Raw genomic sequence first — 25,224 nt, 5'->3', positions numbered from 1 at the left:
ACACGCCACCGATTCGCATGTTCTTTCTTGCCTTTTATTCCACTACAGATCCGGATCCAACGGTCATAATACAAAATTAGATGCCTTCCACATTCATCCAATAAAAAGTGAAGCACGTGCGCTCCATGCTTTCGGAGAAAGATACGTTGGTAATTTCTTACTTGTAAACTCGAAACACTTCACCCATGGCCTTTCCCCACCATTATTAATAAAGAAAACCACCGATAAACTCGGATGATATGTAGCGGTTTCCGACTTCATTGATATCACTATTTAATGTTATATTAATTTTTGTGGTGCTGTCGTTAAATTTATTGGTATATGGATGCACAACTACGAATGAAGAAGAACAACACAAGTATGCATTTTCTTAGTGTACATCCATATTTCCTGACTCAAACTTGTCAATCGGTGCCATGGTTGTCAACGCATGAATGAAGGTTCTTGTGCTTAATTTGTTCGGGGCCTTCATGACTGATTAGGGATATGTATGCTGGTTAGCCCAATGGTCCACTCAGAGATACCCAGACTAGGGCTAGCCAAAAATGAACCGGGCCCTACTCGGACTGACTTAAAACGTGTTGATCGATATCATTGTGCACGAACATCACGAAATTAAGGATAAATCGGGTACAAAATGACGCATGGACATTTGATATCGTATCGGATACCGGTTACTAAGACTGAACAATGACTCAGTCCACCGAAACATTCAAAAAAATGATAATAAATGGAACCCATCATGTGCTCAGGTCATATAATAATTATAGAGTCTCCTCCACCACCCCCAAAAAAGAAAGGAGAAAACAAATATCTCAAAGAGAAGAGAGAGAGAGGGAAAAGCTAGAGAGTGAAGCAAAGAAAAAGAGAGAGATGAGGTTCAGCAATGGCTTGATCGGACTGATAAACTTCTTGACCTTTGTGCTGTCGATTCCAATACTTGGAGGAGGGATATGGCTGAGCAGCAAAGCCAACACCACAGATTGCATGAGATTCCTTCAATGGCCTCTCATCATCATCGGCATCTCACTCATGGTGGTGTCTCTGGCTGGCTTCGCCGGCGCTTGTTACCGTAATACTGCCCTTCTGCAGTTCTACCTTTTCGCCATGTTCTTCATCGTTGCCGCTCTCATCGGTTTCATCATCTTCGCCTACGGCGTCACCGATAAAGGTTCCGGCCGATCAGTCATGAATCGATCTTATCTTGACTACTACCTTTCCGACTACTCTGGTTGGCTCAAAGATCGTGTCTCCCAAGACAGTTACTGGTACAAGATCAGCTCCTGTATTAGAGATTCCCATGTCTGTGCTAACATGGGCGTGGAGATTAATGGAGTTCCTGAAACTGTTGATATGTTCTATTACAGAAAGCTCACTTCCATCCAAGTAAGTATTACCTCACTCATGTTGCTTTAACAACTCGTTTTTTTTTCTTCTCTCTCTCTCAATCACCACTTCCATGGCCATAACCAGTCACCACCGCCTCCATCTCCTCCAACTTTTAGTTTCGTTTTCAAAATCGATCTAACTTTAAAGTAGTTTAAAAAGAATTAAGAGCTAAGATCATTTAAATTCTTGATTAAATGCCTTTTTCTTTCTGTTTTCGTGTTAATCATCGATCTAAACTTTCTCTTACTTTCATGTAAATTAAGTAGATTAGTAGATAAATCAGAGAAGTTGTATGAGTTTCGATCCACTGCTCGTCACCGTAGAGGTCAATGCTAGCGTGACACCGTTCCACCATATATTAGATTTGGGCTCTATGGATACACGTTCGAGTTCACCTCTGATTTATTTTGTTAGTGATATCAACTAGGTGCCAAGATGTATCAGAGAATACATATATCTTTTCTGATGGAGACATGATATTTAGATATGTGATGATTTCCATTGGTGAAAAATATGAGGGAAGCACGGCAAGATTAGAGTCATTTTATTTTGTAATTATCTATGAACTTGTTGAAATGACAAAGTGCCCTCAATGATTATCAGAATGACAAGTTAGTAGAAAGGGGGTTATGAGTCTTTTTGAATTGTCGTTTGTGTATGTGTTGGTTTTTTGTAGTCCGGTTGTTGCAAGCCTCCAACGGAGTGTGGGTACGTGTACGTGAACGAGACGGTGTGGAACCAGGGAGGCGGGTTGGTGAGTAGCGACCCGGATTGTTTAAAATGGAGCAACGACCAGACCCAGCTCTGTTACTACTGCGATTCATGCAAAGCAGGGGTTTTGGCGAGCCTGAAGAAGAGCTGGAGGAAGGTTTCGGTGATCAACATAGTGGTTCTAATCCTTCTTGTCATCGTCTATGTGATTGCTTATGCTGCTTACAAGAACAACAAGAGGATGGATAATGATGAGCCTTACGGGTCAGCCCGGATGACAAAGGCCCAACCCAGTACGCTCCACTTTTGAGGAATTTCAAATTTCTGTCCAAAAAGAAACCTTTCTTTCTTTTGTTTTTTTGTTTTTTTTTTTAAATATGTGTAATATTAATTAATTAATTATCGAAAAAAGAGGAACCAGGAACTGAAGAAAGTAGTCTATGTCATGTGGTTATCCCATCAATGCTTGCATGCTTCCTTGGAAGGAGGAGCTTTGTCTCCGGTCCCACAACCATATGCGTGGGGAATGGGAAATTTCAGGTTTCGGGTTTCGTGGGTCTTTTCTTAATCATTTTTTTTTTTTTTTTTTTTTTTTTGGTAAATCGGTCTTTTCTTAATAATCAGGTCTTAAGTTTTTGTTTGAGCCCCCAATGCTTCTCTTGTTGCACAATTTCAAATCTTGGTATCGTATTGGTGTTATCGGTGATACATAATGGTATCGGTTAGACCAAATATCGGGTTGGTTCGAAATCAGAATCTCTTGGTTAGCCTAGCCTACATTTTTCATCACACAATATCTACCTGGACTATTAGAGGGTCACAATATCTTGGTTAAACAAGTACATACTGTTTTTTTTGGGGTAAAACTTGAAAGCCTTTATTTTATTTATTTATTTTGGTACATAGACGGGTCAAAAGACCCAATGAAAGCCTTTATTTATGACTCAGTAGATGTGACTAAAGTATATCTAAAATTGTAAATTTATCATTTAATAGATATGAAATTAATTAATAATAGTTACATCTCTTTTTAAAGATGTCATAATTACCTTCCTATGTACATTATATTTATCTTCCTTCAAAGCCTTTATTCATCAATTTAATGAATGGATGTAACTAAATTATATCCAAAATTATAATTTCATCATTTAATAGACTTGAAATTAATTAATATTAATTAATTCTCTCTTTTAAGGACATCATGTATATAATTACCTTATATATATATATTTATAGATTAATTGAATTTAATTAATAATCCCTTAAATCTCCCTTAATATTAAGTTTATATGTCCAAAAATTCTTCAATGGCCGATTGATTTGGTGTAAGGAGTAACGTTTGTACAAGTTCTTTGGTACCAAGAATCTCTTACGGATGTATTCTGATTTCTAAGTAAGATTATAATGGTTTTGGTCTTTTACTATAATTTAATTATTTAGCTGTTTGGTACAAAAGATGATATAAGTTAATCAAAGATCCCAAGTTGAAAGATGAAAATTGTCATTGATTATTGATCATGAAGTCATTCAAATTTTTTAGAAATATCTATAGACAATCTCAATTAACATTTTAATATAAATTTTTAACCTAACTTAGAATTACATGTGACATCAATTTGCTTTAAACAAATGGCAACGCAGAGTTACTCTAGTGATAAGACCCACGTCTTTTAGTAAAGAGGTTGTGCGTTTAACTCTTATCGATGGATGTTCCTTGAAGACGTAGTCGAGGTACATGCAATCTGACCAAGCTGACTTGAATGAACCTCAATTCCCCAAAAAAAAAAAAAAATTGCATTTAGCAACCTCAATTCTTAAGGGTGGTTGTTCTTCAATTCCTTTAATGACAATATGATAAAACAATCAGTAAAGAAAAATCAATATCTAAACCTCTTCATATCATACTTTCAAATCTAAGCGTGGCTGTTCTTCAATGGGATTGTTTTCAACCATCTTGATTCGTCTTTATCGTTTAACACTCAAATGTTTCAAACTTTCTATCATCATGTTGATGTGCCCATACAGATTGGCCTCAGGTACTCTAATAAAGGATTTAAAATTAGCAAATATGTTGGCTCAGAAGGTAAATGACCCTTTCATTTTAGCTCTGTCTTATTACAATTATTAGCATCAAACTGCAATGGGATTCTGTATTACATAGATCGTACATTGAGACCAAACAGTACAGAGCATTCATTCTCCTGCAACTAGTCCTCAATCTCAAAGGTGAGTCCGTCCTTGAAGTAATACTTTGTGTGATCAACCACCTACACAGAAGAGGAGATGGTGTTAGAAAATTGTGGATGACTGACTTCCTTCATCTGCATGTTTTATGTTTGTGTGCATAATTGCCCCACAAGGATCAGTAACACACCATGCTGCTTTGATCTTTGTGTGATTTTGCTGAAACATAAATTCTTAGTAGTCTCCCAAAGAGGGCTACCAAATCTTTATGTAAGATCTTCTCACCAAATGAAGATAAATTGTTTTCTCCACACTCATTCTGCTAACTGTAACATGGTTCTCTCATCCATGTCAATCCTACGCTCCCCACCTGCCGAACCATACTCATGTGATTGTACATAAAAATTAAGCCAAAATTTCATGAGGTTTAGGATCAACCAATGTGAACAAATTTAGTATGGAAATGGGACTAGATCAGCCAGTAGAACCAGTGGATTAGGCTCACCAACCTGGCTCAGGACATGCTGAGACCAATCTGATCACCAAATCAGAGACCAAGTTCTGAATTGAAAGGAGAAATAGAAATCTATTGCTACCTAGAGGAGAAACCGAGCATATGAACTACAAAAAGAACCCTCACTTCCTTTTTTGAGCCAAAATGAGAATCATAACAATTGAAAGTTTCAGAGAATCATAAGCCGCTTTGAGAGAAGCTCATACTGAACCCAAAAATATCACCAAGAGTTCCAGCCTCTAAACTACAGAAAGATGTATGAGTCAGCCCAGCTCTTGGCCTCTGAAAAATACAAACTAACTTCACTTCTTAGATTAATCTAGAAGAAAAAATAGAAGTTTCAGTCTACTATCTTTAACAGAGTGATTCCCTTCCACGTAAAACACCAAAAGGTTTCAAAACAAAATTGTCAGTGAGTACCAAAAATCCATAAACAAACGATGCTAAGGGGGCAGGGACAAGAAGTCAGCTCTCTTTGTGTTGTTCCACCATGGATCCTGTGACCCAATTGAGGTTCCAAAGTTCCCGAGATCAGAAGCTATAGAGCCAAAAATGAAGTAGACACATCTGACATTAACAGGTATATAATCCAAATAACAAGTTGCTTGGTGCCATGTACCAAGGTGCATAGTTGTGAGGCTTATGCAGCATTTTTCCTATCTTTTTGCCCTGTTCTATTATGGTTCTTTTTCTTCTAGTTATGAATGGAATAATTACTTGTCAAAAGTCCCTCAAGGAATATGATTTGCAATGAAATGGGTACATGACATAAGAAAAGGGGGGGGGGGAGGAGATGTTGAGAAGATGTGAAAAAAGGTACCCTGGAAGACAATCAAAGTAAGAGTCAAACTAATACACATGCAGACAAAAACTAGAAACGACTGGAATTGGAATTGACAAGTTGTTAATTTGCTCATCTCGTAGATCTACATTTCCCCTAATTTCTATGATCTTGGTTTGGGTTATCTACAAGAAAAGAACCAGATCAAAGAGCATTTGTTGCCCAGAATTGGAGCAACCAAGATATAAGGCCAATAAAATCAATGTAAATTGATCAATCTAGATGGTTGCAATAAGACCATCCATGCTATGTATATCACTGTAGATATAGCATAAACTTGCGTTTGAACAGCTTTATGAGTAAACTCTTTAGACATTATACTGGTTTCTTTCGTCAGTCTGAAACCCAAGAGACAATGAAGAATTTCTCTAAACATCTATTTTCCCAAACCTGAAAATCTACGGTACCTATCTAACTGAATAAGGCATGCATAATGATAATTTGGGAACCATAGTTGTCGGAAAGCTTAGTACGTTGTGTAAAGCCATTGCTTCTCATTCTCTCCTCTCATTCTCTTCTCAGAGCCATTCTGTTATGGTTGTATGAGTTTCATACTCCCAAGTGTTGAACCATGTCTAATTTCACTTCCCAGTACAATACCATGATTGGGACCAATTGATAAAAACCTAAGAAGGGGCTCTCCTAATGAAAATTTTAGGCTATAGAAATGGCTAGTGTAACCTCTTCTTACAAAATGTCTTAGGTCCACCGATCTTTTGGGACCAATCAAGAAGGAGATCTTCTAATTAAAATAATTTAGCTATAAAAAAAACTAGGGCAACACATCCTCATGGACTGACGCTGAATGATGCTTAGTTCATCCACATCAAAGGAATGAAAAAGAACAGATACAATCATCCAGTCTTCAGTTCAACTTATCCATTTCTGGGAAGTGTTTTATATGGGGTGGTTTCAACCATCCACTCACATTCTTTGCACCCTTTAATCATCTCCTTGAAGCATAATCTCTCAGTTGGCTCACCTAGTGGAACCCATGTTACTTGCAGTTTGAAGGATTCAATTTCAAATTGATCAACAAAAGAGCATGTTGAACTCAAGTAAGTGTCATCCAAATCAACTGCTGCTGGCCATAAGAACCTGCTGCACCATTCCACCCTGCTCCAGCCATAGCAGTGTTAACTCAGATTCACTCGTGTCCTTCCTCCTCACTTCAATTGTTTAACATATCTGAACCGTCACAATTAAACTTCCCTCTTGCAATCTTTGACGTGACTCACAAGTGCTCTCAACTCTAACTTTGCTCATAAGCCGATCAATCCTAATCTAGCCAGTCAAAGTTATCAACAAAACAAATCCTCTAACTGACAGTTTATAACTCGAAGGGTTGAAGGGAGGAAGAAGCAGGGAACAAAAATTTAAGATGCCACCCAAATGTACCCAACGTATGAAAGGAAACCAGTGCTTGACATGGGGAAAGAAAGAACTCACATTAGTATTGCTAAGCTCCAAGTTGTAGAATTCCATTGTCTCTGATTTGAATAAAGGACCCGCATGCCACGTTCCAATGTTAAGCTTCAGAAATTTGGGACCCGTAATTCGGAAAACAAGGACATCATCAGGATGAGGGGGCACAAAATAATGGCCACATTCTGACTGCACAACTTCCTGGTCTGCATGGGGGCCAGTTTTTTCCGGATCCACAATAGAACCTTTAGCGATACCAAGATACCAAACATGGCCACCAACAGAACCAAGGCATTGAGTAACATTTGAATGATGGGTGATCGAGCGAAACTTAAGTGGCCGACTAGCAAGACGCATAAGATAGAACCTGCAAAAACACAATAGTGAGCTATTATTATTCTTCAATTCCTGTAACAAGAGAATAAGGGGGGAGATATGTCTGTTCCATTAAATTGTGATAGCAAGTGAGGCCAACAAGGCCAAGGCTTTCTACTGATGGTGATTGACAGAAAGTAACTTCATAATGTCAATTCTAGCTTTGAGCAAAGGGAGTTTCACTAGCAGAGAGGGATGGATGCTCCAACCAAGCAGGGGAACTTTTGAACTATATTTAGGTCTTTCTTCTGACAGACCAAAAGTGTCATCTTAATGTTTCTTTTAAGTCATTCAGATTGATTCTTATAAAAGAAGGCTACTGCTCTATTGCTTGACTTGATTGACTGGACTGGACTTCTAAGGGAACGGGTGTAACGCATGTCGTGATTTGCCTTGAAGAAGAATGTCTACTATACAATAGTGCAACAGATCAGATGCACTTCCACAGCAGCCAACTAATCCTTTAGACTATTATAGCACATCAGGGAGGTTTGAGGACATCATGGCATATGAAGTTTCATGCTCCATCTTATTACGGTCCCAAAACATAGCATCTATGAAGTAATACATCATTCCCACTGGACAACTAGTGATGCAAAATCTGTTTTGACCGACATGCAAGGCTTGGAGGCCCAATCCCAAGGCGAATTGGTCCAACGGGTTCTGGTCCATCAAGGGTTGGACTCTAATAATTAAATTACTTACAGCATTATATTTTGGTTTACAACGTTAGAGAGAGTTAGAGCAGTCATGATAGGAGTCCTCTTAATTGCTTATAACCCAGTCATTATTAGAGCAATTGATATAGAAGGTGACTGTTATTTGTGAATTAGCTCGTGAGATTTCTCCCCATTTTTTCCCTTCTTCTTCCTATTGTCCCCACTTCCCCTCACTGTTAATCCCACCATAGAAGACCAATAATCAGGTTTCCATTAATTAGATGGGTGAATCTTTAAAAGATAGCAGTCATAGCACCTTTGAGGAATATACTGTACTTACTAGACAACTAACTCGTCAGTGAGTCGTTAGAAGAAGAGTGGTCATTGGCATATCTATCCCATGAACCCCTTACAATTCAGCCCTAGGTTAGTGTGTGAGAGATACCAATCTGAAACCCTAAAAATTCCAAACAACAACTGGGTAACGCGACAGAAACTACAGTTACTGAAAATTCAAAAACCCAAACAAACAGAAGAGAAGATAGAAATGATTAAGTTAAAGAGGAAAAATAGTATACCTCGGAATGCCTCGACTGAGGTCTAACTGAGCATCCTTAGGCCCAAACTCCTCACCATCCTGGGAAACCTCAATGATTTGACCAAATTCTTTGAAACTCTCCGGAGTTGCTTCAATTGCCTTTCTTTTCACCACTACCGCAGAAGCCATGTTTTTGCAGGAGGAAACCAGAGAGTTTGGGATTTTGGTTTGGAATTCTTTAAGTATGAATCGAAGCAGAACCCAATCTTTTTATCAAATATTTGGCGATGGCGTGAGTCTTGCTAGCCATGAGTATTTGCATGATTCATCTCTGCATTCAGATATTTGTCGCAAAATTGGCTATGCCTTCCAATCATTTATCTTTATCTGTATCGTTTGTGCATTATTTTGGCTTTTAGGCATTCCTAGAGTTCCCGCTCCCAACGGTGAGAAGATACCGATTTGTTTACCAAAAAAAGAAAAGAAAAAGAAGATACCGATTCACTTCTACTCTCATGGAATCGGTGCTGTACCGATTCCTTTCTTGGGCTTGGGCCTTGTCTCTATAGGAACGTCGGAGGATTTTTTGGAAAGGTTGCTCGGTCGCTAATAACCAGCATTTCTTAGCAAAAAGGTAACGGATTCAATGATCCTCTTAGCGAAAAGGTAATGGATTCAATGATCGTTGATTCTTTGTAGTGTATGTAACGGCCCTCACCCACTAATATAAAGCTACAAATTCCCCCTGCCTTTAGAAAAGAAAAAAAAAAAAAGTTTTTTATGTCTGGTTCCCTTTAGTGGACCACGAACTAATGTTGAGGTCCCCTTAATGTAATATATTATATGTGGGTCCTAACCAGACTAAACACATTAGTTGTCGTTAAGTATATTTAAATTTCAAATATTGAGGGAACAAAATGCCTCTCAGGAGAAAGGGAGAGACGGTGATTTCTGGCAAGGCGGCAAGTGTAGGAAGAAGATGAGTCACCCTCTGAATGAGTTAAATGGGGTTTTTTGTCATTTATGGTGAGGGTATTAGTGTCATTTGTTGAATCAAAATGGGGGTATCGTCATTGTCCTACCCAAAGAGTATTTCGGTAATTTAAAATTTAAATAAAAATAAGGGCATTTGGATAATTCCATAATCCATTTCAACAACAAAGTTAACTATGGATAACTAGTAATTTACATGCGGGTGCCATGTAATTTATGAGGCAATGGTGGGTGGTCAAGAGTTTTGCCCCAAATATAGTGCGTGCCATGTAATTTGCTCTATTAGTTTTCTTTTGACAAAGAAGAAAGTATAGATTCCAACACTCATTGAGTTTTAATATAGTAACAAAGCTGTCTTTAAAAGAATTAGAATGCTTCAACTTCAAGGGGTTGTGGCTTAGTTGGCAAAAAAATAATGCTTCATAGTATGAGTTCAAATCTCCTTGGAGTTCGGGACAAAACCCTATCGTATATGTAAACTATATATAAAAGCTACCCTGAAGATGTAATCACATGTGTAAGTTAACCTAGATGAAGCTCCAATCAGTAAACTCAAAACCCATACAAAAAATTAGGAAGCTTTGTAATTTGTGAGCCAAATGGGTAATTTGTTATGGTACAATAATAGTGGACCAATACTGATACTACATCATTTATAACTAAATTTTTGGAAGCTCTTTACTCAATTGTGGGAGGATACGTTGGCACCCTCTTATTGAATAAATCCCTAAGTAGAGGATCAGGACTCATAGAAATAAAATTCATTCTTGGCCTTTCAAATGTAATAAAAATTAATACTCAAAACTTGAAGGATCGAATGTAGCTTTTCTATGTTCTATTTAAACTGATAACTGATTTTCAAGCATAACTCTATTACTCTAACATAGAAGGAACACTTAGTATCTCAGATCTTGGGTTTCAACAGCCAGGATATGTTTAGTGTCACACCCCACTCAGCCGGATTCGATCATACCCGAATACCTATGGGGGTAGTACACTGCAAGACCTAGGTTCAGTGACAATTCCATACAACACATGATATAGCATAATTAAAAGGACAAGAATAAATCAAGTTCAACTATAAAGTTATCAAATCTGAATTATCAAAGGATTACAATCATCCATTATCTAAATTAATCAAAATGGACATCAGAGTTTAAAGGAAGAATAGCATGTTGCAGCGGAATTTAAATTAAATTGATTCCCTACTGGAATCCAATACCATAAGAACATTACTTGTACGAGCATGAAGCTCCATGCGGATCTACATCTTCTTCAGTTACTCCTTCAAGAAAGTCTGTCGGCGAAGAATCCTCCACTTGGAATGAGTCTTCATAACCTGAGAATTTTAAATTTATGTTTAAATTATAAGATTCAAAATATATTTTGTGTTTTACAATGAAGGGTTAGAGGTAATGTTATTCCCTGTTAGATACCTAAATAGCCAATGGGTAGTCTATGGAAAGTCTTGTTTGAATGGCTAACAAACAAGACTTAAGGGAAAAGGCATGATTGGGAGGTATCTTTTAGAGATACCCTTTATAGGTGTCTCTTCCTCTTCTATATAAAGAGAGGAGTTGATCCCTAGGAACTCTAACAGTTTTAACGCCAATATTAGTCTCTTGGTTTTCTATCAAGGTGTGAGTGTTTTTTAACGAGTTTGTGAGTATTACCTTCGGACATTCTTTGCAAGTAGATTCCATTGGAGTGCATGCCATTGGAACTAAGGAGTTGTTGTATCTTGGAGGTGAGGACGCCATGGTCAAACCCAGTCTGCACTATAGGGGGCGTTCAAATACCTTAAGGAAAAGTACTGATATGTACGCCTCAACTCACCGTGTTCGAGTTCTTCTTGTTGTTATTGTATTGTATTCTCGATGACATACGGATGCATAGTGATGTTCCTGATTTCTTCTTCAACTTCAACAAAGACAAGGATATCAGATAAGTTCTATTTCATGTATTCTATAGTCTTATACTTGCTGCCCATATAATGATTTCCAACAGCTTAAGGTATTTGAATTATAGTATAAGACTGACGAACGAATTGAAGCATATCGTCTGTGTGTTGGACTCGATAATTTCTTGAATTTTATGTTATTATTTGAGATGATCCAATGATTTCTTCGGATAGTTTGTTTAAGAACTTTGTTGAATCGTAGATTGTTTAGGAGTTTCTGGTAGGTTTTCCCAAATTCTCATATCATGATTGGTTTCAACAGACTGGTTTATCGGGTATAAGAATAATCGGTGTTTTGCAAATCATGGAAATTTCAAAGAATTGCATCTTGACAAACAATATTTTATTCTTAAAAAACCAAGATAAATCAACGCCCAAGATATTGTTGCTTACTTCATGACGTTCCCGTTTCTATTGCTGATAACGTTGTATTCATTTCCCACACCGGGTTTGAAGTAAAAGGTAACAGAAAATGGTATAGAGTCGTTGAACTTCAACTGTTTTGGGGTTTGTAGCAAGTCTTTTGGGGTGGATGTAATGCTTGGCGAAAAGGTTTTTTGGGGCTATCAATTAATGATTCTTGTCTGATGCGATCAAGTGATCAGTAGAGGTTTTGATTTTTTCTAGTTGATTGATGAACATAGGGAAGGTGCCATGTTTATGCTGCTACTTATTTTCTTCTGATATGGGTTTTTTAAGTCGCGAGATGCAACAGGTAGAACATCCTAAAAAAGCTCCATATCATGCCCAACCAGTCACACGGCACTGTTTGCCTTCAGTGGATATATGGTAGTTAATTAGGATACATCACTCTCATGGATTTGATGATTATTCTTGAGTTCTTTTCCGTTGTTCAGTTGATCTGATTACTTTTGGATAATTGTTTATACCTCTTGAATCATGAATAGTTCGTTGTTAGGGGAATACGCGCATGCGCTAATGTAGATCCCCTTTCAATCTATTAAACTTCAATTGTTTGCTGCATTGTTTCTATGGATGTCCAATGAATAAAAGATACACAATTGAAAGAGGAGTCGATTCAAGGTTTATTAGCCCTACATCCTACTTCTTAGGTGGGCTTCGGGTATGACTCCTGGTAATTCGTGATTGAACCTGTTCATGGGAATCGTGTATTCACTCTGGAAGTATTAGAAGACAGAGTTAACGTTTTTGCGTTGAGGTATTGCTGGGTTTTTTTATAATATCGGAAACTTGGATTGTTACTAGAAACTGATGGATCAACGGTTGTGTTGGGATTGGTGATCTTATCAATCACTGCCTTTTTAAAGTCGGTATAAAGCCATGCCATGTTCTCAAAGGAAAATGGTGTTCATTAGCCATACTCTTGAGTTTTATTAGATGAAAAGAAAAGCCTTTATTGCTGGTCCTAGATGGTGTTTGGATGAATCAGTTTTATAGAAGGTTTCCTTTATAACATAAGGATATAAGATGCAGGTTACATAAAGAACAGAATCAAGAGATATAATTCTAAAATACATTATTAGTATCCTTTGAGAACTCTCAGTGAACAAGATTCCGTGGCTCTTTTTCCCTATATAGCAGTACTCTCCCAAGATGGGAACGAGAACTATGAGTCAAATGAAGATGATCTAAGGTTCATACTAGTCATAAGGCTTGACTTGTGTCATTATGTATGTTCGTTATACAAAATCTGGTTTAAAATAGTATTTTGACTCTTTGAAAACCAAAGTAATTGTGGGTTTGATCCTGATTGATTGAAATGGTTCCAAGTTGGTTCAATAGTTTAAATTGAGACATGTGATGGGTTTATCCCATTTATCTTGATTGATAATTATTAATGATCTTGGTTTGGAATGACTTACATGAGAACCTGGCATAAGTTTAATATTAAAATATGAATGGTTTACATGTTACATTAACATGCTTTGAGGTTTGTAATATGCTTGTTACCTTTGTGTGTGTGGTTATTATGGCTTATCCACGACGAACATATTAGTAGTATGTAAGCATTTTTCCAAAATGCAAATATAACTAGGTCAATGAAGGTATGCATAGTCATTTTAAAAACTTATATGGCTATATATCAAGTCTTTCATATGACTCAAGTATCACTCTTGAAAAAGAGAGTGTATGGCATTGATCGGTTTGGAAAATTCAATTCAAGACTGAATTATACACTTCAGCTTTGGAAATCCCGAAGAGGTAACATGCAAAACAAGTATTGGTAAGATTATTCTTATGAATTGTTTATGTAAATCCTTACTTAGTGTATGGCTTTATAAGAAAGTCGAATCCAAAGCCACATGGCAAGGAAGTAATGAAGGATATATAATAATATGATCATATCTAAATTAGCATTAGCATTTACATGGATGTTAAATGACATAATCGTAGAAGCATAAAGACGTTATGTCGTGGATGCATATATCTTCCAAAGGAGTGGACACTATGTTTTAAATACATATGTCCAGAGGTTCACAAAGTATGGCTATTAATGTTTAGTCAAAGAAATAATTTGACTAAAGGTTATGTAAAGCCTTAGATCACTATCGTGATATCCTCTGAAGGAATGAGCTTATAAGGCCTGTGTTGTAGGTCTTGTGATGGAAACCCTACCTATGTGAAGAGGTTTTAATCCTGAATTAGGTTCAAAGGGTAAAACGAAGTCACGGGGGGACCTGTTTAGTACTACTATTGTGTTGCTCATTCCGGTTAGATGGTAAAGTAGTATCACCACAATGAAAGAGGTTGAGCGGGGCTCTTAATTGCCAAATCCTACGAAATGTGGGGGTGTGTTACCGTGGTGCACATTGGGCTAACCTAAGTGAGTGTAGAGGGTGTGGCCGCCCTCGATAAGAGTCTTAAGGCGAGCTCTTTAAACACTCATGAGACCAAGATAGGGGATAGGGCCTAGAATGTCCCAAGTAATTATTCAGAATGTCTGGACGTCGACTAGTGGGATATGGATAGTGAGCTAGCCAGCTACACTGAAGAGGAAAGGTTCAAGAAGTTTGACTTCACCTGTCTCGTGCGTAGTTCATTAGACCTAGTGTAGGTTCAAGTCCGAAGACACCTCCAACGACGTGTCCCGCTAAGTCTAAATTTACTCATGAACTCGGTGTTTTGTTTTGTTAATATTTTGATCGTGGGGGATTGTTGGAATTTTAAATTTATGTTTAAATTATAAGATTCAAAATATATTTTGTGTTTTACAATGAAGGGTTAGAGGTAATGTTATTCCCTGTTAGATACCTAAATAGCCAATGGGTAGTCTATGGAAAGTCTTGTTTGAATGGCTAACAAACAAGACTTAAGGGAAAAGGCATGATTGGGAGGTATCTTTTAGAGATACCCTTTATAGGTGTCTCTTCCTCTTCTATATAAAGAGAGGAGTTGATCCCTAGGAACTCTACGGTTTTAACGCCAATATTAGTCTCTTGGTTTTCTATCAGGTGTGAGTGTTTTTACGGTTTGTGGTATTACCTTCGGACGTTCTTTGCAAGTAGATTCCATTGGAGTGCATGCCATTGGAACTAAGGAGTTGTTGTATCTTGGAGGTGAGGACGCCATGGTCAAACCCGTCTGCACTATAGGGGCGTTCAAATACCTTAAGGAAAAGTCGATATGTCGCCTCAACTCACCGTGTTCGGTTCTTCTTGTTGTTTTGTTTGTATTCCGTGCATCGGATGCATGTGATGTTCCGATTTCTTCTTCAACTTCAACAAAGCAAGGATATCAGATAAGTTCTATTTCATGTATTCTATAGTCTTATACTTGCTGCCCATATAATGATTTCCAACATTTGGCGTGTGTCAAGGATAATTCTAACCCAGTGCAAAGTCATACGGTCTTGTACTACATATGGTCCGAATATCTCCCCTCATGCCTAGTGCCCTTTTGGTTCAATACCTTCCCACCTATGAATGAAATCTTCACTAGGAGGCATCTGTTGGACCCCATTTCTTAACCCAGCGGTCATCCACATATAATGGATAGGATTCTCTCCATGTCCTCTCGTGGGTTGGTTACTGGTCTTGAGCGCCCATGAGCCATTATCTATTATATGCAACCCTACCTCTCTATAATGATAATGGGCTTGCTTGACACTCATGACCCAACCATTAATATCATGGGTTAACCGGCTTCAATACCCCTGTCGGAAGGGTAGTAGTACTCATGAGGTCACCTAGCCAAACGTTTCTAGACATGCCCTTGGTATGTCAATTAGAAATCAAAGAAAACGCCAAGGGCATCATAGGAATGAGTCTCATACCACATTCATTGGTGTCCAATGACAAAAAGGCAAAAGGGCATTCTCCATTCCCCAATCAAAATCTAGGCAATCACATAATATCACTAGGGCAATGGGTGAACCCACAACCCTAATTGGTAAATAGATATAAGGGAATCTAAGTCTCAAAACCAATTCCACACACATTTTCATTTCATCATTCGAAGAGTAATGAAAATGGAAGCAAACATACTTTCTTACCTTTTATTTGTGCAAAGTCCCACACATAATCACAAGATAATAAATACTAAAGCAAGACAAGATATCAATAATGAAATTTAATTAACATAATTAAACATGCAATATAATGTTATGTATATTCCTGACCTTTTTAGTTAGTATAAGCTCTCCAAAGTTCCACAAAGTCACACTCACAAGTTGGTGATCATAATCAAAATAAACCTAATAATATAAGAAGATCAATAGACATAAATTAGAAGTCAATTGGGTTTTAATAGAGTTCCCAAATTCACCCAACAAAAGCCTAATCTGCCAACTAGGTTCGAACCCGCCGTTCTCAATCTAGTTTTGGCGAAAATCAATATTTTGCCATCGATTCGAAGTTGAATCGAAACGAAACCTTGGGGATGTCTAATTGACAGCAATAGGGTCCTAAGGGTACCTTTAATTTGATCCAATTCGTTCTGGATCAAAAAGCCCCAAATTTGACTCTCGCGAGTGCCTGCGGGCGTCTCAGAGAGTCAAAACGCAAAATCGTTTGCAATGATTTGCACAAACCACTCACAAACTAAAGAGAAACATAATTAAGGCTATTTGCAAGCATTCAATACACCTATCATGATTCAACTATCAAAATCCATCATTTATTGCGAAGAACGCCTCATAAAACCAAGCTCAAAGAAGAGGGTTTGAGGATTCTTACCTTTTCTAACGATTTCGCTATAATTCGGGTGCCAGCATGCTTCCGAATGGTTAGAATCCCTTCCTTCCGTTTGTTTCTCCTCCTCCTTTAGTCTCAGCTTCATACTAGCCTTCTGTGCGAGTATGAGAGGATAGGAACTCAAAATAGGGTTTTAAAAAGGAAAAACCCGATTCTGCCCCGAATTGCACAGGGGGGCGGTCGACCGGCCGTTCAACCCGCCCCTGGTTGAGGGGCCAAACAAAGTCCAATTTTAGTGATTTTTGGCTTGCTGGAAAGGTCTTTCGATGATCTTCGATTTGATACGTTATTCGCATCAATCGGATTCTCCATCGTTGATCTACAGACGTTCCAAAATCACCATTTTTATACCATCGTGACTAAACCTCCCTCTTCTCTTAAATTCTAGGAGAATTGTTGAGTCATCACAAGGGTCATCCACAATCATTGGGTCCATTTTCGAACCTTCGGACTCAACTCAAATGGCCTACAGTTGTCGTCGACTCGAGGTTTGGATTTGCGGTCTTTTAACCATGGGTTAAAAGGTTAGAAATTCGGGGGATTTCATATTTAGAAACTTCACTACTTAGGAACATGTGCCAAATTGTTTCCTGTGCTTTTTAAACAAAATATAGCAAAATCCATTTGAATTTGTCCAAGGATCATACAAGATCATAGTTGATACTTTCCTTCTCAACTTTTTTCTTTTTTGGGTAAAAGGAAATTTCATTCAAAATAGCAAGACAAGGATGGGCCTCCACAAGGACAGAGGCCCATAGTAGAAACTAGCCACTCAATCATTATTGCTAAAGTGAGAGGCTTCTGAGCTAAGGAGTGGGCATACCCGTTAAACTGCCTAGAAATACATCAAAAGAACATGGGCATGATCAAAGACATTGTAACCCTTTCCTCTTATGTTGGCCCGGTTAGCTTTGGCTACATTCCTAGGGAGCTTAACAGCATGGTTGACTCCCTAGCCCGAAGAGCACTCACCGATACGAGTAGGATTGGGTGGACTACCTCCTTTCCCTGGATGTCTGAGGTCCGTTCAGCATCCTTGAGCTTCTCTCGCTCTTTTGAATGATCAATTCACTACCAAAAAAAAAGAAAAAAAGAACATGAAGAGAAGTCGCTTGAGAGTTGGAAGATATCTTCAACCACTAGGGCTACAGAGAGAGGGTAAATCAATCTCCTTCTCGTTTAAAAATGAGTGACTTCCTACAAAAAGTGGAGCTCTTTATGGGGTGGACTAGACTTTTCTTATGAAATAGAGCCGAGGACTATATAATAGCAAAAGCTTTCTGGTCGATAAGTCAACAGATCTTCCCTAAGGCAGACAAAAGAAGTGGAGATTCCTTCTACCACCATCACTTCTTGACTCACTTGCTCAAACGAGAATTTATGTTTCGAAACTAGTGCCTGCCCATGGAATCATAGCTTTTGCCTCTTTCAAGCTATGACCCGAAAATGCCCCACCCATAGGTTTGTCATTGGGGCCTTGCAACAAAGAAGTTCGTCCTTCCGCCCAAAAAATGATTACAGCCGTTGGCGGCTCTATATTCAATCTCTTTTCTTGCTTGGCGAATCTCGTTTGTTTGACGAGCCGAATGAGTTCCTTTAAAATCTAATTGGAGATGCACTTGAGTCACATGATATGAAGAGCAAACACTATAGCCGCTCTTAAAGCTAGAGTCTCTCCAACAAGGATCTATTTAACCATCATAGATTCTGAGACTGCATTCGTTACATCTCCATTTTCATTGAAGAGGACATACCCCACACCCCCTTCAAATTTCCCAAGAACTTTAGAAGCATCACATTGGATTAAAACACAGTTGTTGCCCTCTAGCCTGTACTTCAACACATTCTTGCACCATACTAGCACCATTCCTTCTAGATGGCTTCATACCAATAGATTCTAAAAACTCCACCGCAGCCTTGTGTGCCATGTCGATCACTTCTTTTGTTCTTTAGGGAGCCAAATCTTCTTGTTAAAGCACCCTTCATTCCTAGCAATCCACAAATACCATCAAATGAAGCTACAATGGACAAAAGTCATTCTTCCCTCATTTTAGCTACTGAATTTAATATCATTCCATTTATCCCACTATTTGCTAAGTTAAGAGTTCTCATTTGTTGGGGGGGGGGGGAATATGAGAAAGTACTGCCGAACCACAATACTTTAGCGAAATGGCACTCCAATAGCACATGGTCTATAGACTCCATTATACTTCCACACATTCTATATGAGTTATTTGACTTCGACTGTCTAGTTCTCATTGCTTCATCAGTAGCTAAACCTTACACACATGCCCTGCAAAGGAAACTTTTCACATTTGGCATGGCCTTACTCTTCCATATGAGATTCCATATTCTAGTAGGCACTTGCTCCCCCTTGTACTCTCTAAAAGATGAAGGTATGTTGAACGCTCATTCTCTGATTCCTCTTGTTATTCAAGAGATGATATGATGACTTGGAAGAGAAAATCCCATTTTTGGAGGCCCCCAAACTAATCTATCTTGTGATGGAAATAAATTAAGTATGATGCTCTAGATTCTCCTCCTATCTTCCTCCATGAAATAATGATCTAGCAAATCATTTCTCCACTCCCTTGTGGTGGGGTTCAACAATTCCGCCACCGGTAAGATAGGCAATTGACTGGTTTTTCCGTTAAAACCTCGAAATATCCAGTCGGACTCACCCAATTGTCATCTCAAATCATAACCTCTTCTTTCGAGCCAATCTTCCACAGAAGACCATCATACAATACTTCTCTCCCTGCTAGTGCACTCCTCAATGCCCAAGATGGCTTGTTACATTTTCTTGCTTTAAGAAAATCAGTAGAGGGGATTTTAAATAGCTTTCATGAAAGAAGCCTCGAGTTAAGATCTTGAAAATGTCTCCATGCCACCTTCACCAAGAGAGCCCGATTTTGTAGAATGGGATCTCTAAATCCAAGCACTCTCTTTCCTAGATCTGCAAAGTCTTGTCCAGTAAATCCAATGGACCTTATGTTCCTCCTCTTTTTGTCTTTAGAAGAAAATACTAAGACCCTTCTTTATAGTATCATGAATGGAATTGGAAAGTAAAAAGTGAGATGCAACATAATTTGACATAGCCGTCCCTTCCCAACTTTTCTTAATGAAAGGTTTAAAAGAGGGGTTAATTCTCGCAATCGTGCTCCAAGCATGATATCCTTTATTTTTCAGAATTATGTATCCTATTTTCTTACACATCAATCTCAATACGTATTCTTATTTTTGTTGGTTTTATCAATGCCACGATGCATGGAAGGTTATATCGCTATGACTTGTATGTTGCGCATTAAATGCGCAGCATGTGCAGCGCACGGCCGAGATCGAAATCTCGACCGAAATTTCGATCTCGACACCGAGATGGATGGTTGAGATTTCGATCTCGACCGTACGCTTCACCGTGCTATAGTTTCTTTCTCTCTCTTTCTCTCTTTTTTTTTTTTTTTTGGGTTGGGTTGGAAGAGAAGGTTATATATTTCAAGAAGCGAGAAAGAAAAAGACAAAAATGAAACATTATATTTCATGCATGCACCTAAAAATTAAAATGACCAAATAGTACGTATTTATGAACTATCAAAATCAACCAGTTAGTTGATTTATTGGGTGGCTACTTGATGGACAGATCCCCATTTGAGTTATTGGACGGTTGGGGGTAGTTTTTAGTTGCTCAGTATCCCTACCAACTTCTGCAATAAATAAGCAAGATATATAGTATTTTGCTTTCAACTAAATTCCTTCCTCGTACCAAAATAAATAAATAAATGACATTTTACTCCTCAATGCTAATAGAGACATTACACGAATGATACTCCTCAACAAGGTTTAAAGTATTGGTATCGAGTATCGTATCGGTCATGTGATTTTAAGAGACGTATCGTTCTGTATCGAGTATTGTATCGTTCTGTATTTTAGTGCAATTCAATAGAGAGACGTGTTGACATGTATCGTATCGGTTGTGTGAAATATAGATACGTATCGGCTAGTATCGTACGGTATCGTGGGATATTTTAAACCTTGCTCCTCAATGCTTATGAGAACTATATTTGCGAAAAACCATATTTTCATGATCGAATAATTGACTCCACCAAATATTGTGAGTTTTAAATAAATGGTTTCTGGATTTCTTGATTGTCCTAATGTTAGTTGAACATTAATTTACAAGCATGTAATGGGTAGAGTAAATGCACGTTAGGTATAATAGTAACCAAAGCATGAAAAATGCACAACAGACACTATTCAACACTAACAAGATCAATAAATATTTTTCCATGAACAATCACATCTCCATAAAATTTGACGAAGTACTCCTCTTGCTAGATGTAACCATGGTTGATTTCATACTTCTCGTATCATTTAATTATCTATTCTAAAGTTTCTTTGCAAGTGGCGATGGTATATTGTTTCCATCATCATTGATTACTTGCAAGAATTCAACTACATTGTTGTGCCGTAAATGGAAAGAATTCAACTACATTGTGGTTGCTTAAATGTAGTTTTTTTTTTAATGAAAATAAAAGTACGAGTAGATATTTTTCTTTTTTCGAGATTATAATTCAACACGTGACTGTGTAAGAGATGAGCTTATGCAAAGGAGAAGCTACCCTAGGGCCAGGACCCCAATTTTATGAAAATTTCTTTCTTTTCTTCTCAATTTTTTGAAAATTTTAGTCAGGTCTCTTTCTATGTGTGAAATATCACACTTGTCTCCCCCTTCAATTTTAAAAATTTCTCATCCCCCTTTGCAATTTGTTGAAATTTCACTATGACCCTATTTCCGCACAAGAACTTTGATCCAATCTTCCGTTATGCTATATATATTTCTCTTTGATCAAGCTTAGTAGCCATGAAATATTGAACTTGGGTTACCATTACCTGATGACCCTTCCCTTCATCCTCAGCCTCATTTCTCTGATAATGGCTGTGGCACTGGTGGAAGGTTCATTGCTAAGCCATGAAGACATTCATCAACTCTTTCTACAGCTTCAATGCAACATGGTGAGTGTGATAACCTTCTCTGCCTTGTTTGTTTTCTTGGTAACCCTTCACTTCATGACTCGCCCACGACCCATTTATTTGATTGACTTCGCCTGTTACCTTCCACCACCTGAACTCAAAGTTCCATTTCACAAGTTCTTGAAGCATTCAAAGCTTACAGGTTACTTTGACGAGTCTTCCTTGGAATTCCAACGTAAGATCTTGGAACGATCTGGGTTGGGAGAAGAGACTTATTTCCCTAAAGCAATGCATGATATTCCTCCACGCCTCAACCATGGCTGCTGCTCGTGAAGAGGCTGAGGAGGTTATATTTGGTGCTCTTGATATTCTCTTCAAGAATAACAGCTTCAATCCGATGGACATTGGAATCCTTGTTGTGAATTGTAGCCTTTTTAATCCTACTCCATCGCTTTCTGCCATGGTTGTCAATAAGTACAGGTTGAGGAGTAATATTAAGAGCTTCAATCTTGGGGGCATGGGTTGCAGTGCTGAAGTGATCGCTCTTGATGTTGCCAGAGACTTGCTACAGATTCACAGGTAAGGTTTTATCAGGGAAATCAAAACCGGTTTTCTAGAACAAACCAAATGGGTATGGGAATTTATTATTTTTTGGGTAAAACCTGGCCTGTTTGGTTCTAGATTCATGAATCGATATTTAAACCTGTTTGATTGTGAAAATTCTTGGATTCATGAAATCTAGAGATTCATTTTTTTGCATTAAAAATCGTGAATATGTAGATTTATGGGTATGGAATGAAATCTCTGTAACTAAAGTGCGAAACATTTGTGCATTCACAAAAACCACAAATGAACTCACAAATTTCACTCCACAATTCAAGTTAACCGAACAATTAATTTTATAAATTATGACTCCATAGATTTGAAATTTAATAGATTTAAAATCTCTAGATATTTGAATCTCCAAAAAGGCCCTAAGGGAATTAGAACCGTTACTATACACATAGCTTATTGGCATAGATCTAGTCCTGTAGTGATCTGTTTGGGTTTGATATGAGCCTAGTGATTGAATCACTGAAGAATCAAACTCCGTAATTGATGTTTCTAGGTCAAAGATTTCAAGCAAATAACTAAAAGTTGCTCCTTGGTCTGGTCTGGTCTTATCATTATGCAGTCATGGAAAATGATTGAGGGTTTTTTTCTTGTCTCCTTTTTTTAAATGAATAGACACTATGGCACAATTTTTAGCCCTAGATGAAGAAACACCTCACTAAAGAAAATATTTTTATTAAAAGTAATGGCATATTGTCTATCTAAATCAAAACCTAACCTCCTAATTTTTTTGGATTAGACGTTAATCCGGGCCAGCTTATGGGCACCCTAACCTCTTATTTTGAAACCTTAAAAACTCAATTTGTATTCCCTGATTTGTTCATCATTTTTTTTTGTTATATAAATGTCTTTTTTCTTGTGTAACCATATAAGATTTCAGCTCCCAAAAATAATGAGAGACAATGAAAATGTATAGAAAGAAAAAAAAAAAAAAAAAAAAAAAACTATTTTTTTAACCTAAAAAAAAGGGAACGGAAGGGATACATCATACATGGCTCTATAAACCCTAAGAAACCTAGATTATGAGTAGAAAATAACATTAGAAAATAATTAAAGGTTTATTATTATTATTGTTTGTTGTTTTGATTTTGGCTTCTGTTTTGCAAATAAATTTTTTTTTTCCCGTCCAAAAACAAGTGAATTGAACCAGTCTAAGTGATACTGCTTTTTCTACACAGGAGCACCTATGCCGTGGTTGTCAGCACCGAGAATGTTACCCAGAACTGGTACTTGGGAAACAATAAATCCATGCTGGTTCCCAATTGTCTCTTTCGTATGGGTTGTTCCGCCGTCTTGTTATCCAACAACTCCGGCTACGGACGGCGGCCGCCAAAGTACAAGCTGCTTCACCTGGTGAGGACCCACTATGGTGCCGACGACAACGCTTACCACTGTGCATACCAGGTGGACGACGCTGCGGGAAAGAAAGGAGTTTCACTGAACAAAGATCTGAAATCCATCGCCGGAAAAGCACTCAAAGCCAACATCAGTGTTCTGGGTCCACTTGTTCTTCCCATCAGCGAACAACTCCTCTTCTTCTTCAATCTGGTTTCAAATAAACTTTCCAAAGAGAAGGCGAAGCCATACATTCCTAACTTCAAACTGGCATTTGAGCATTTCTGTATTCATGCAGGAGGGAGAGGAGTGATTGATGAGATGGAGGAGAAGTTGCAGCTTCTGGCGGAGGATATAGAAGCATCTAGAATGACACTGCATCGATTTGGAAACACTTCTTCTAGTTCTATATGGTATGAGTTGGCTTACATAGAAGCCAAGGGAAAGATGAGAAAGGACAGTAGGGTTTGGCAGATTGCGTTTGGAAGTGGGTTCAAGTGTAACAGTATGGTTTGGAAAGCTGTTAGGCATGTCAAACCTTCTCCAAACAATCCCTGGGAAGATTGTATTCGCAAATATCCTGTCCATTGCTAGCTAGCCCATTCATCAAGAGAACCAAACAACTGCATGTCTCATGTGTGGTTCAGCCTTTATTATTTGTGTGGAAGAGAATAAATATGGATTTTTGTTTTTTTTTTTTTTTTTGGAATGTATGAATTCATGTTTGTTGCATAAGGTTCAGTTCTATAAAATATTATTCTTACTGTCACTAGAGGAAAGGATATGATTGCAACTCATTGTCTCACACCCACCTCAGATTAAAAAGAAAGAACCACTGTTACTGGTTTTTGGTGGAAGTGGAACTCTAACAAGTCAATAAGGTGACTAGGGTTGAGTATTGTATGAGACATTCCCATGCGTGAAACATGTGAAATAAGCCTCTAGTGGGAATTCATCAAAGATGGGTCCCACATAGTAGATTTGAAAAAAAAAAAAAAAAAGAAAAGAAAAGAAAAGAAAAGAAAAGAAAAGAAAAGAAAGAAAAGAAAGAAAAGAAAGAAAAGAAAGAAAGAAAAGAAGAAGAAGAGAGGAGGCTACTAGCTATTATGTGTTTTAAAATAGAGGAAGTGTTCAAGTGATGTTATCAAGTGAAAATGGGCAAACTCCCATCCATTTGCGACTTTCTTTCTACCCGTACCTTTGTTTTAACTGCTCTAGGAAATAGACTTTTATTTATTTATAGGGAGAACCCCGATTACAACCTAGACCAAAAATATCAAACAATAAAAACCAGAAAAAATAAGTGGGGGGGGGGATTTTGTTAAGAAGACATCTTGGGTAAGAGAGCCTTCTTTCGCCAAGACATCCACAACCATATTAACCTCCCAGAGTAAATGCTTGAAAGAGATAGATTCAAATGAAGCAGTTAATTGTAATATATTTGCTATGATTGGGAATACCTTCCAAGGTGCTTCATTTGGATGGTTCTTCAGGATGCAAATGAGAGCATGGTTATCAATCTCACTTCAACATAGGAAGTTTAAAG

At 37.9% G+C, this 25,224-nt stretch overlaps 2 protein-coding genes and 1 pseudogene across 2 annotated transcripts; 2 read left to right on the top strand and 1 right to left on the bottom strand.

The window, feature by feature from the left end:
• The first annotated feature begins 791 nt into the window (after nt 1-791).
• TET3 (tetraspanin3) lies at nt 792-2,520 on the top strand. The gene is made up of 2 exons (XM_089142820.1): nt 792-1,386; nt 2,066-2,520. Exons 1-2 carry the CDS (start codon nt 874-876, stop codon nt 2,408-2,410), a joined length of 858 nt encoding a protein of 285 aa, XP_088998946.1. The 5' UTR covers nt 792-873; the 3' UTR covers nt 2,411-2,520.
• A 1,446-nt stretch (nt 2,521-3,966) lies between these two features.
• Nucleotides 3,967-9,067, bottom strand: LOC149023618 (uncharacterized). Its single transcript, XM_089144166.1, has 3 exons — nt 8,677-9,067; nt 7,089-7,431; nt 3,967-4,367 (listed from the first exon to the last, which is right to left on the bottom strand). The coding sequence occupies exons 1-3, from the start codon at nt 8,823-8,825 to the stop codon at nt 4,308-4,310; spliced, it is 552 nt and encodes a 183-aa protein (XP_089000292.1). The 5' UTR covers nt 8,826-9,067; the 3' UTR covers nt 3,967-4,307.
• Nucleotides 9,068-19,153: 10,086 nt separating this feature from the next.
• On the top strand, nt 19,154-24,272 carry LOC149023617 (3-ketoacyl-CoA synthase 4 pseudogene; annotated as a pseudogene).
• Nucleotides 24,273-25,224: the final 952 nt, after the last annotated feature.

This window comes from Hakea prostrata, chromosome 2 (assembly GCF_041222555.1).
Source record: "Hakea prostrata isolate BN-2017 chromosome 2, UWA_Hpros_2, whole genome shotgun sequence".
Lineage (NCBI taxonomy): Eukaryota > Viridiplantae > Streptophyta > Magnoliopsida > Proteales > Proteaceae > Hakea > Hakea prostrata.
This window is presented reverse-complemented; position numbering and strand designations above follow the sequence as displayed.

Bases quoted from the DNA above. Each gene is read 5' to 3' on its own strand.
- TET3 (XM_089142820.1), top strand. From the start codon at position 874: ATGAGGTTCAGCAATGGCTTGATCGGACTGATAAACTTCTTGACCTTT. The intron at 1,387-2,065 runs GTAAGTATTACC...GGTTTTTTGTAG, and splicing joins GAAAGCTCACTTCCATCCAA to TCCGGTTGTTGCAAGCCTCC.
- LOC149023618 (XM_089144166.1), bottom strand. From the start codon at position 8,825: ATGGCTTCTGCGGTAGTGGTGAAAAGAAAGGCAATTGAAGCAACTCCG. The intron at 7,432-8,676 runs GTATACTATTTT...GTGTTTTTGCAG, and splicing joins CTCAGTCGAGGCATTCCGAG to GTTCTATCTTATGCGTCTTG. The intron at 4,368-7,088 runs GTGAGTTCTTTC...TCTTCTGTGTAG, and splicing joins TGGAGCTTAGCAATACTAAT to GTGGTTGATCACACAAAGTA.